This window comes from Harpegnathos saltator, unplaced genomic scaffold (assembly GCF_003227715.2).
Source record: "Harpegnathos saltator strain DR-91 unplaced genomic scaffold, Hsal_v8.6 scaffold694, whole genome shotgun sequence".
Classification (NCBI taxonomy): Eukaryota; Metazoa; Arthropoda; class Insecta; order Hymenoptera; family Formicidae; genus Harpegnathos; species Harpegnathos saltator.
The window spans coordinates 392935-406576 of NW_020230531.1; the positions used below are offsets into that span (position 1 = coordinate 392935).

The following is a 13642-nucleotide window of genomic DNA, read 5'->3' on the forward strand; positions in this document are numbered from 1 at the left end:
GCCTCAAAGCATTTAAATGCAATACGAGGGAATCGATCACGTTACCAATTCTAGTACAAGCAAAAAGGTGATAAGCGAATTTTCAAAGATCGCGATTATACGTGATTTTTTTTGATGTGGCACGACGAGCTGGATAAGCGGACGAGAGAAATTCGCGTGAGATTTGAAACGATGAAAAATGATAAATGGGAAAGTGGACTGACAATTACGTGATCGACCGTCCGATTCCACCCGCAATATTCTATTCGAATATACGTGAGGATTAAAAGAAAAAAGGAAAGAAGAACAAAAAAGAGGAAAGAAGATAAAAGAACATATTAACAACTTAAATAAAATTTACAAAATTTACGCGACCTGATTTACCGGCAAATTTAATTAAAAGTTCCGACAGTTCTCTTTAATAGACACGGACGTGTCTCTGCGTTTGCTGCGAGGAGAAATATTTTGGAATAAAATCAATTCGGCACCATACACACGTTTCTCGACTCTACTTCGCGGACTTTCGCACGATCGAAAATCGTCCATCTGTCAATAATATTGCGAGTTCGCCGTGTGAACTTTCGCAACATAATTTTCAATAAACAGCTTCCGAGGCGGAAAGTAAGTTCTCGCAACACGACGTGTAACACATATAGTTCCATCGAGCCAGTTCGTTTCCTTCTTTTTGTTTTCTAATTGGGTGCGATGATCGCACGGCCTTTCAGTGGCGTTTTGCGGCGATTAATTTACAGCGCGGCTCATCGTTATCATGGCGGAACCGTCCATCAAGCTTGCCCCAGTCAGTCACCATCCGGACAATGTTTATACCTCTCGTTCGAAAATTTTGCTGATTGATGCGTTTTACGCTTAAGCGGACTTTTCATTTTATTATCGCTGTTTCTGTAAAGCGCGCGTAATATATACTTTCATTTCTTTTTTATTTATTTAAATATATCGACGTGCGCGGGAGTTTTCATCGAATTGCACACACTGCTAAAACAGAAACGCTCTTTTCATTTTCTGCCCATCGATTTTCGTCCAAAAGCAAAATATGCAAGAGTTCACTTTCATATCTCTCTTTTGCGAGTTACCTTTTATCCGTATCCGATAATTAATATGTATAATTATGTTATTCGCATGTTTGTATTGGCGATCGATACACACACACACACACACACATATAATTTTTAATATTCATAAACCTCTATCGAGCTATCGATTTTTATTACAACTCGAATAAAACAGTTCGCTTCTTTTCCGCGTATTTCCCGCTGATTACATCGAAGTTGGCCGTTCTCTCAGCGGGCAATAAAAAGCAGTTTACATTTTCCAGTGACCGCGAATGTATAACGCGCGATCATCGACATTGGCTCTTATCGGGAGGCGGGAGCGGCTCTTATTGCAAATTGAACGCAACGCGAGCGAGCGAGCGCGCTCGCTTCATTTTTACTGCGGTCTCGCCGCTGCGATGGCGTTTCATAGCGATTAATTTAAAGGATCGACCACTGAAGCGCGATAGCGTCTATCGGGATCGGGCTGCTGCCGTGTCGTCAGCCCTGGCGGCTTTCATCGATGCATTCGGGTCGATAGTGCACCCCCCTCCCCCCGCCGCCGGTTACTTTCCATCCGACCGCGCCTTTAATTATTGTCGCCCACTCTCTGTCTGGCGATTGCACGTGCGTATCTTGCCGCCGTTTGTTTTTCTACCAAATGTTTGAGCAAACGTTTTCTGAATCGTATCCGCGGACGATCCGATAATTATCGTGTCGCCGGGACAACAGGATAACGCGCGCGGTCGCATTTCCCGAAAATAATTTCCGCTGTTGCGCGCGTTTTGCTTTTCGCTTTTCGCTTCCGATACCCTGTTGACGTTGCGTTCCACTTTACAGATGTCTCGTGTAAGAGTAACGTATATAGGATGTATATATAAATAACGGGAGGGAATCCCTATAGACATGACCTTCCTTCTTTTGTTTATTTGCCTTATGCGTACACACTAAGAGCCGAATGAATAGACGAGCAGTTTGAGATAGTAAACATAAAACAAAAACAATAGATAGCATAACGATAATACGTGTAACCGTCACCGACGACCGTCGGTGGAGGTCGAGCGGGATACGAAGTACTGGCGCACCGAGTGCCAGAACACCTTCGAGTCAGGCTTTCGCGCAATTACCTCACGCGATAATTGATTAAAAATGGCGGTCTGAACGGATATGCGCACATTCAAACCGCTGGCGGGCAGTTGGAGATCTCCAAGGGGAAGCGCAAGAGATGTCCCTCTCAGCTGCCGGTTCAGATCACTGAGGTCATACCGTCCCCCCCCCCCGCCCGGGAAACGCGCGGCGAGCCCGGTTTGGTGACCAAGAAAATATCTGGAATCGGACCGGTGTCGAAGGGGAAACGCACGACGACACCGGTATTCGGAATTAAGAGAAATCGATTAATTAAAGTAAATAAGGGAACAATGCTCGAGCCCGGTTACCCGATGAACATTGGAAAACAATGGTTTGATTAACACTCATCAACCAACCATCTGCCATCGTCTATTTCGGGCGTCCAACAGCGACTAACTGCCTAGCTCTATCGCGACATCGTTTTTATAATCCGCGTCTCTATCTTCCAAACGTAAACACATCGTTTTGCCCACCATTGATCGTTATTGTTTTTCAACGCTCCGAATGCTCATTTCGGATTTTCACATGCGATTCATTCACACCTCGTACGATATGAATGATTAGGTTAGGTTAGGTATTAGAAGCAAGAATAAAATCAATATTTTTATCACAATTGTGTGCTTTTCTTCAAAGGTAAGGTGAGTACACGGAACAACAGATCGACGGCATTCTTTAGAAAAGGAAAAAGAAAAAGGGGCGAACAAGCAAAGAGGAAAAAAAAAAGAAAAAAAAAACAAGAATATCTGTCTCACACTCGATTATTATTTTCGATTTTTGCATTTTCGATGTCATCTCTTCGTGTGGTTTGCAAAGTTACATGAAGCGCACAACGTTCAACGACGCCGCATATTTCTTGCGCGCGCTTGCACGGATGAAACGAGTGGGTTCGTCGAGTAGGATCTGCGGTTGGAAGGACATTCGGCATTTTCGACGCGGCCCGATAAAATGATAATTTGGATATTGTACGAGCTATTGTTGTTTAACCGTGGACGACGAACCGAACAGCCTGATGCCCAGCCAATACTGCTTTGCGGTTTGTGTCTTGTCACGGCGTGGTCTGCCCGCTACGGATTATATATCCGCAGTTCAGCAAGAGCTGCGCGTGTGTACGTTGACGTACAGTTAACGTGATACGCTGTTCGATCAGCTCGGTCGTGTACAATATGTACACGCTCGTGATACCGGAAGGATGATGGGAAGTCCATGTTCGCGCACAACGACGATGACGGTCGCAGATATCCGCAAGATTTCCGCAAAATGACGGTACTCACGGTACGAAGAGAGAAAATTCCTTATAGGAAAGCTCGTCGTTCGTTTCCTTTTCGGCGATATGATATTTTAATTCCGTTTAATCTCATGGTAAAGTAGTAAAGTAGTAAATTATAAATTATGCCGATTAATACGGATTTATGCAATATACGGAGTTATGCAATATGTATTCTCACATTTCCTACACGATAAATAGATAGAGCGCATATTAGATACGCGCCCTTTAGTTCAATATCTTCAATATGAGATATCGACCCCGCTCCGGTTTCGCTTCGTTTTGCGTGCATGCATTTCATGATCAGAGATTTTGTTTGTTTCGACTTGACTGAAAGAAATTGAAGATTAAGATGTGATTAAATTGTGTGTCAACAAGCTTGGAGTGGGTTAGCGATGTCGTAGGACGTCGTCAGCCGGACGTCCGCCAATATCTACGTACGAACGCGCGCAACACTCGAGAGCCAGTTAATCACACAGCGATTAGCTCGAGCGACCGGTGATCGAACGGCAATTAGCGATTCGGGATTCTCTCGAGGCCGGGATGCAGATACTTGGAGAATCGGCGGTTCCGAAAGCGAAATGTCACAACGCGTTTGAGTTCTCTCTGTTCAATGACCCGCCCATGCACGATGCAGTGTCCAACGTTTGCGATGCGCTCCCGATCCAAATCAGCATTATAACAATCATTCAGCCAATTTTTACAGCGCAAAAAAGTGCTCTGCACGCATGACTTTGTTTTGTTGAAATTCAAAATCGAGCAAACCACCGACTGACTTTCGCATCTTTCATCCAAGGGCGGAGACGCTCGGAGTTGTCCCGTGCGGTTGTTTGCGTAATTATCGCGGTTGCAATGTCAAGCCGCGACGAAACTGGCTCGCTCGCTCACTCGTGTGCGCTGTCGGATCAGGGTTGAACACGTGGTGCGGTCGCCATGGTGCGGCACGACGGGTTGGGAAAAGGCAAATATGATTATATTGTCCACGAAGACCGCTACGCTCTTACTCTCGCTCTCGTTCCGTTTCTTCGTCTCTCTCTCTCTCTCTCTCTCTCTCTCTCTCTCTCTCTCTCTCATTGTCGGTACCGGTATAATAATAATATCCCAGGGTACCTCCATCACCCATTTTCTCCAGCCGCTTCAGCCGAAATCACATCAGTCCCTGTCATATCAGTCAAATGATAATACCCTCCCAGCAACATCTTTATGCGGTACTCGGCAGATTGCGCGCATCGATCCGTGCGACGATCGAACGCGCTCTTCTCCCGCGGCCGTCGCGACGGCGAATTTCATCGCGGTCGAAACGAAACACCCGATGTGAATGAAAGTTCTCTGTTCTCTCGGATCGCGAAAGAGGATATCGCGGCAAAGCTGCATATTTTTTTTTTCTACATAGTCGCACGAGCGCACGGTCCATCCGACCGCGGAAATCTAAAAACGTTGACAAAAAGTAGTGGCTTGGAACGCAAAACAACGCGACGCGACGCGACGCGCGGAGTCATGAAACACGTGCGTCATAAAAGGTGAGACGGGGAATGCATGCGGTATGCAATTTCGGTAGACGCAGTCGCTGCGGGTCAATCACCGAACCGCGATATTGCTTATCGATTCTCTTCGCTTGATTGACGTGCCTAGGAGGTTGCAGTAGACGGGCGCCCGCGGCATTATTTTCCGAAAATCCGCGCCGCATTTGTTTTCCTTCTCCTCCACCACTTTCCTCGATTTTTTTCCTCGACCGTGTGTAAATATTTTATCAAACATTGTCTCGTCTCCGCACTTTTCTGCATTTTTTCGCTGTTTACAAATCGCCGCCTGGCGATTGCCAGAGAGATTAGTTTTCTCCGAGTGAAAAAAGAATACCTTGAAAGCGCGTGTTCGAGGTCGCAGCTAATTGACGCGACACAATGCAATTACGAGATATGAGGTTCGGGTAAGATGATACGCTCATCAGAGTTCAACTAATGCGCCCGTCGGCGTCAATATTTCGCTCTTATGTACAACGAGAGGAACAAACTATTATTAAGCGCAACGTGACGCTCGCGCAGGCAGACTCGCAAGAAAATAGTGGCGCGAGAAAGAAACGCTGTTTTTTTACAGCGTAGAGCTTACGTTGTCGAGCTTCCGAGATTCCGGCGGTGTATAACCATCGTCCAATAAGGACGCCTTTAACATTTCAAGAGATCTTCATAGTGGCATTTTTCCTTGCTCCGGTACATCGCGTACACCGCGGCGCAAGACATCAAAGATGGCATTTTTCTACGGAATTATAGCGTGGCTTTAGCGTAGTGGCTAGAATCGATCGCGTTTTTCCACAATGCGATTAATGAGTCGTGCGACAGATTATCGCTCGCAATAATTCCCTGTGGACTTTTGTATATTTTTTTTATTCGATATCCGAATACGGTTAATCTCCGATAAAGCACGTTGAAGTTAGTATCTCTTTTCCAAAATCGACATTGACATTGTTATCGAATAGAAAAAGGACAATATCATGAAGCATAAAAAACTATTTACACGCTTGAACTAGTCACCGCCGACGAGATCGCCTTCAATTTCCGAGAGTCATCGAGAGTTATATCGAGTGTCTCTTGATAACTAGCGCAATTTAGTCTGACATCTTATAATATATTATTCTCAGAGCCATTCGAGGACGCGCGTGGCTCTTGACACGTCTTGCATAAAACTTTCTTGCATTTCTGCGACACGTACCATGACGGAAGAGCCGTATTCCGGAAAGCGGAATAGTGATAGCAGCTCTCGACTCGACAGCCATCCAAACGAGAGATGCTCCCGCGAAAAGTCGTTCGCAAATTCTTCGCGCCACTTTCCCGTCGGACGTTCGCATCCAACGTAGCGTGCCGTCTCGCGTAGTGCATCCCGCAAAAATATCACGCAAAAAATTGCACGCTCCTTCGACAATTTCGAAACACGCACGGTCACCAAACAGTGAGAGTCTCGCGCGAGCCTCTCACTGTGAAATGGCGAATGAACGAAATCCGCACGTAATCTCACGCTCGAGAAAATTCTGCCGGCGTGATGAAGAATCGCCGCTGCCTCTTTCGTTCTCTTTTATTAATGTTACACGTTAATCGATCGTAATTCCTCGCATTGAACTTTCATCGTAATTTTCTAGCTGAACGTCAGCTACAGCGGAATCGCGAGCAAATACGAGCTACAAAGTGGCTCGAGGGATATAAATACTATAGTATATAGCGCGATATTTCATACGTTTTATTATAGAGGTATCCTTTGTAAAAGAACAAACACAGAATGGGAGAAAGAGAGAGAGAGAGAGAGAGAGAGAGAGAGAGAGAGAGAGAGAGAGAGAGAATCTCGCGTTCGTATTTTTGCTTGAAAATAGCGGATGCAGATGCATAATGGATTGGCGTTTCCTTCTCGCACTGGCCGCCTCTCGGAAGCAAAATCAATAAACGGTTAAAGATAGCATGAATGATTGACTTCGCGCTTCTCTCTCTCTCTCTCTCTCTCTCTCTCTCTCTCTCTCTCTCTCTCTCTCTCTCTCTCTCTCTCTCTCTCTACGTTCGTGGAATTACACCCGCGGCGTTTGACGGAAACGCCAAATAGCGCGAATATGTGTGTGGAATATGTGCGCGCGCACGCGCGCTTGTTCCTCCCTTTTCCCAGCGGAACAGCCGTGTATCACCACAGCGAACATCTCAATCAAATGTGCCCTATGCAAATATAATCTCTGTACGATTAGAGTCGGGAAATGATAGATATTTGATAGGTAAACGGCAAAGATAATTAAAACAAGTCTGTGTAATCGGAGGTACGAGAGGTAACGTGTAATCGTGAAAATTATTCTATTCCAATTACATTCCGCCGTACTCCGACTGCTCGTGTTTGTGGAAATTCGTCCGAATATTGCTGAGAAGCATCTACAAACAAACGGGCACGCCGTTGTGTAAAAACCGATCGCGACAGATTCGCATTTCTTCATCGACAAGCTCCGGACGCGTCGGAAAGATTAACGACAGGAGCGCGAGAAAAAGGCGCAGTGTGTTTCGCAAACATTCGTATCACGCTTTTCCGCGATACTTTAGAAACGTAATCGATCTCGCCGCTCGGCTTTTCTTCCTCATAATGACGAATGCTAATTGCGAGCGAGCGCGCGCGCGGTCGATAGTTCTTCAAGCACGCGCGAGCACGACTAATAGCCGTGCTCGTTCAACGAGAGGGAGAGAACGAGGGAAGAGAGGAGAAACGAGAGGAGTGCTTGAGTGCGAACTCGCGTAGTCGGCCCGTCGGGAGAAACAAAGAAGCCGGCTGGAGATGGGGAAGAAAAAATATTTTACAATGCCAGTTCAGCGTAACGAGTAACCTTTGTGGCAAGTCGCGCGGCGTGCCCGGGACGTTAACGTTAACGGAAGCAAAAAAGAGACAAAGACAGACGAGAGAGAGAGAGAGAGAGAGAGAGTCTGTGCGCGGGCAGGGATCGTATACGCGGACCGCTTTTATAATTTCGCGCGAAGAAGGGCGCTCTTTGGGAAAAACGTCATTGGTGAGAGAGCGAAAGATAGGAGGGGAGAGAAAGACAGCGTTGTTTTCGTGGGATAAAGTTCTCGTCGAAACCTATGTCATACGTTGTCCGTAGAGAAAATTGGATGGGATCGCGTGTAAAAAATATGATAATAAATATGATAAATGTTAAAGACGTCTGAGAGATAAGATCGGAGAGATGTACGAAATCCGCAGAGTTACCGCAGAGGTTGATATTTAAAAAAATTAGTAGAGTGTCCAAAAAAAGTCAAATTGCACATTTTATTTTTGGGCAAAGAATTATTGTGACGATCGCTCCGTCTTATGTCTGTGTGCTTGAAAATATTTGTAAAGTTCGGAAAATATTAATTTTCTCTTCTCCTGAGCCCTTTCGTCACACACATGTGTGATATATTTTTTTCCTACGAGAGTACTGCAAATCTGTCTGTAAATTGATTCGTGTCAAACAAACTGCCATCGATGGACCGACGATCGCCAATCGCTAGAGCTAGAGATACTCTAGAGCGCGGCATCCAATGATATATCCGAGTGATTACTCGACGAATATTTAGCAATGTCCAAGAGATATTCAACGCCGCGGCTATTCGTGACATCCGTCTCCCTGGTGGCGCCGCGTGTTACACATTGACAGCGCGGGAAAAGATCCCTTCCTCGGAAGAGCGAGGAGAGCAGGCGCGGAACGGAGAGGTCGAGGGTGGGAAGCGACGGCAAGGGTGGAAATGAAAAATTGCCGGCGCCGTCGAGCCAGAGCAAAAGTAACCACCCTACTACTAGCTCTCTTGCCTACAGATAAGAGAAAATAACGAGGTCGACAGACACGCGGAAGAGAACTAATTCGCCGCATATTTCACGCATGTCCGCCCCTCCCGCGGTCGCTCCCGAGAATAAAGGGATTAATCGTGGCGTTCTCCGAAGTGTATTTATCTCTGCGCGTTATGTCTATTTCCAGAAACATCGGCGCGGAAGACGTGGCCCGGTTTTACGCCAAAATGTCTTACGTAACACGAAAGTTTGCAAAATTTTTACGGGCGCCGCTCTCGACGACGGCCCGGGGAGTTTCCGCGCATTTGGAATTCGATTGAGAGACGCGCAGGAGGGGTGGTAGGGAACGGAGAATGAAAAGTTTTCGCTGTGTTATATTTCTCGTATATTAAAATTCTCGATATGCGGGCGGAGGGAGAGATCACGAAAATAAATAAAACATAGTCAAATCGCATGTTCCGCACGCAACCGCACGCGTGAAAGAAAAGTAAGAGTCTGATAGGAACTCACGATAAATTCAATATTAACTCATAAAAGTGCGAGGCTTGAACGCAAACATTTGCCGATTTGCGGAGGAATACATGTATATAGTACGCGCGCTTACCTTTTCGCCGCTGTCGCTGGGCAGGTAAAACGTGAGAACCGTGAGAAACGAAATCCCCATGCAGGGGATGATGATGTTCACCGTGTAGAAGAGGGTCTTCCTTCTCATCGTAATGTTGAACGTGATGTCTAAATAGGGCTCGTCACAGCAGGTGTAAAACTTCTCGTTTCTGTGAAAAGAAGCGACGCAGCGTGGAGGATATCGTTGGTCGGTCAATCGATCGGATCGAACGGCTACAATTAACAAACGATGAAGCAAAGAAAGAGAGGAAGGCGCGTAAAAATCCGGCTTCCTCTTTTTCTTTTATTCTCCTCTCTCTCCCGTATCCGACAATAAATACGTTTTAAGTAAGTAGGGCCGGCTGCGCAAGCGAGAGTTATGAGGAAAGTTAGTCGCGGAGTCCCATATAATTCCCACCGAATATCCCTCCAAGTCGGTAACTCGGGTCGGCCCTTCCTTACTTGTCGCACTGGCGACGAACTGCCTCAGGCCTGGGACCGCCGCAGGCGTGTCGTTTCTTGCATGAATAAATTGGGATTGCTTTCTTTAATTCCCGAAAGTTTCATTTTCGAAGAGAGATTAAAGAAAGGATGCTCTAATGCGTAAAGAAAGAAAGAAAGAAAGAAAGAAAGAAAGAAAGAAAGAAAGAAAGAAAGGAAAGGAATTCTCGCGCGGGGTAGCGCGACTCTCCGAAAGTTGACCTGATTTTCTTCCACTCTCTTGGCTCTCTTCTTCTTCGACGCTTCGAGACGTGTCGTCGCGCGCGAAAGCGACGAGATGAAATTTCCGTGCTGCCGATCGATCGGTATTCCTCGCGAAAATGCCGCCTCCTCTCGGCGAGGCGATCAGTGAGCGAGACGATTCGAAATCGAATGAGACACCGATATCAGTATCGGTGCTCACCCAATATATCGGAGCTGCGGTATCGATGCGGTAATGCACAAAAGTGTTCCGTAATTTCGAGGCACGATGTCTCGACGAATCTTTAAAAAGTACCATTCGTATCGACGAGAATTCGACGTTCATTTCGGTGTCGCGGCAGACCGGCTTTCGGAAGCTCCCACTCCCGTTTGCATCTCGCTACGCTGTCGAGATATATCCGTCGAGATCGAACTATGCTCGGAAGCAGCCGCTGCTCGCGTATGCCAGGCAGGCATATATTGAATACGACGAGGAATTTCATAAGAAAAGAGGGAGGGAGGGAGGGAGGGAGGGAGGGAGGGAGGGAGGGAGGGAGGGAGGGAGGGAGAGAGGAGAGGAGCCTCTCCTCTATGCGCTTTGAAGTTCCCGATGCCTACGCTATTACTTGAGGATCTCGCAGATTAGATCGAGATTTCATCCGGACGGAATGGATTAACTGCACGTCGCGAGCTTCATACTGACATTATATACATTCTTCCACGTAGTTTACAAGCCACAAGTTTAATGCATGTTTACGCGCGTTTACGGCTCGTGTTTTTAATTCGCATTCGCTTGAATTTTAATGAAACGGAGAGTCGCGCGAGGGTGGAAATAAACAAAATATCTTATTGGATCGCTCGATCTCGAGTGATATTATTCCCCACCGTAGCTTTGGTTTGACTTGACCGACTTGGGGCTTACCCATTACCCCGGGATATTCAGCATGGGAAGCATGGGAAGGTGCAAATTTCCGCGGAAGAAAAAGGACGGATGAATAAAGGATGAATAAAGGTGAATCGCAAGGTCCAGACGACGGTTTTAACGATTTTACCATATCTGTCGTTCGGGTTTCTATGAAACGCGCGAGATGAAGCGCAATATGAGAACCTTACCGAACTGCAGGCACTTCTAGAATATCCCATTCTACGGACATGTAGAACTCGGACAGATCGACTCCCACGTCCACAACGTTGCTCCCGGCTTTCTCGTCCATGTGTCTCAGGTCGACCTACGTGAGACAGAAAAAGCGGCCGGCATTAAGTTCGCGTGCATGCAGAGCGTGTTCGTTGAAACGTTCGAACGCCATGCCCAAGTAATTCATCTCTGACGTGCGAGTGTGCAGTCGGTGATGCAGCTTAAAGCGCGCGCAAGTCTCGCGACGAGTCTCGCAGGTGAGGAAGGACTTGTCAGGCAAAAAGGCCGCATTACCAGACTAAAGAAAAGGAAGATTTACAGAATGAATATATAAGACGACACACCTAGTGGCAGTATCGTGGCAGCGTCGCAACATTCGCTCGTATCGCTCTTTGGTTCGCATCCAACTGCACACTTGCAATCAACTGCTCAATAATCACGAACAATAATAATAATAATAATAATAATAATAATAATAATAATAATAATTCTGAAATGAACTTTCAGTGCATGTCTTGAGATGCACTTGGTGTTCGCAGAAGCGCACAGGGAGCAAGAAGATAATCTAACTGTTGAAGGAATGAAAAAACGGAGCGTCGAGAGACTGGTGGTGGTCCGCAACAATAGGACAACACTATGACAGCAACTAGATAGAGCGGACGTATCGCCTTTAACGTAATCGGCATCTATGTGCGCCGTGTTGCAGAGTAAAACGAAGGAGACCAGACTAGCGCGCTCGATTCGGGTTTACTCGTGAATAATACTCGGAGCTAACAGCAGAGAGAGCTAGATGCGCCTAACCACTAACGGTGGGGTGTTTTTTATTCGCGTATCGTGATATAGTGGTATTTTTCGAAAACGTCAGAGCGACTTTCAATCTCCTAGGCTGCCTGAATGCGAAAGACAGCTGGCTCAGAAGATGACAGTCCTGCGTTCTATCGTATATTTCTATTTCTTCTTTCATGATATAATTTTATACTTCGTAGCGGCGAATCTGATTGTCGAGATCTCGCTGCGACAATCTGCATCGAAATGATAAGGAACAATTTGCCTTCTCGAAAGGCAATCTCGCGGCGCGGCGTATGCTGTTTCCCTATTCCCTGTTTTATCCTCTGAACCTACAGAATTGGACTCGACGAGCGCGATGCGCTCGGTATGATTGAAGCCGGCTTTAACGTAACGTGAGTACTGTCTAACCATTGGCTTCTTGGCTGATCGTCCAGCGCGCAACGGTATTACCGTGAAACACGGTACGGACGGAGACGCATCTCTCTGGTAACGATCCGACCGATGGATGCGTTCGCGAACAATACTTTGTCACTACCGCGGCGCGGCGCGGTACATTAAATCCGGCAAGCGATTTTAACGAGAACAGTGCAGCGCCGCCTCGCCGCGCATATGACGAACCGTTTAACTGATCGCGACGATGAATGTGTCTGTATCTTAGAGTGTCGCGTCGTGTGATAAATCAGACATACACGCGATCTTTTCGCGGGGAATATAAATCGCTCCTTTGAGAATTATGAGCTAAGTATCATCCGTTCGATCTTCACGAGCGAGAGTTTTTACAGTGAAATCGCTCGTGCAAAGTGTAATGGAAACTAACAGCGGACCCATATTTTTCTCTTCTCGTCCACCTTTATCGATTTATAAAATTGTACGGTTACAAAAGCTCTCTCTCTCTCTCTCTCTCTCTCTCTCTCTCTCTCTTTCTCTCTCTCTCTCTCGGCTATAACGTAATTTAGCGCGACCCACTTTTCCGACTTGAATCTAATAATCGTCCCTGCCCGAGAAGAAGTTCGAATCCCGAGATTAAATTCAATCGCCGTGCGGAATTAGTAAGAACAAAATATCGCGGGCGTCCCCGTTATCACAAAGTTTCGTTAATTCGCGCGATCCTCCACTCGACAGAGATAACTGGCGGCGACGTGTGTAAAAAGGAAGAGGAGGGAAGGGGGGAACAATTTCAACAGGCTTGATGCGCGGTTACGTAGAGATTTACCGCTCGAAATTCCTTAAGCGCAAATTACTGTAATCGGGCGAGCGTGTACTTCGCACCTGCTTTGGAATAACGTTTCAATTAGGTTCACGCGAAATCGAGGCGCTGCAGATGGAATTAATTAAAGGCTGGTCGGGTACGAGCTGCCGTGCCATCTGATCTTGGCAAACTTTGCTAAAGATCCTTTGAGGCGTAGACAGGCCGCCACACATATACACATGCGCACGCACAAACGTACATCATACGTACACAAACACACACACACACACACACACACACACACACACACACACGCGCGCGCGCGCGCGCGCGCATTAATCTCGCGGGAAAGCAGACGGAAACGGAATTTAAAGAACGTGCGTTGCCAGTCGAGGCACGTCGTCTGTGCGATCTTTTCGTTTTCCTTGTTTTTCCTTCCTCTGAAAATTGCGTTACCTTGTACGTCTCGTAATCGTTACGTGTGATTCGCCCGTTTCGCGTTTATTTTACCAATTTACTCTCGCGCGCTCCACGAGGAAAATTAA

General features: G+C 46.6%; 1 protein-coding gene across 3 annotated transcripts in view; it reads right to left on the minus strand.

Moving 5' to 3' along the window:
• The window catches only part of nAChRalpha4 (nicotinic acetylcholine receptor alpha4), a 139316-nt gene that overhangs the window by 19871 nt on the left and 105803 nt on the right, over positions 1-13642 (minus strand). For all 3 annotated transcript variants that reach the window (XM_011153707.3, XM_025305384.1, XM_025305383.1), the window contains exons 5-6: positions 11098-11213; positions 9305-9473 (exon numbers count right to left, since the gene is read on the minus strand). In XM_011153707.3, coding sequence (XP_011152009.1) covers positions 9305-9473; positions 11098-11213 — 285 coding nt within the window. The remainder of the gene's footprint in view (positions 1-9304; positions 9474-11097; positions 11214-13642) is intronic.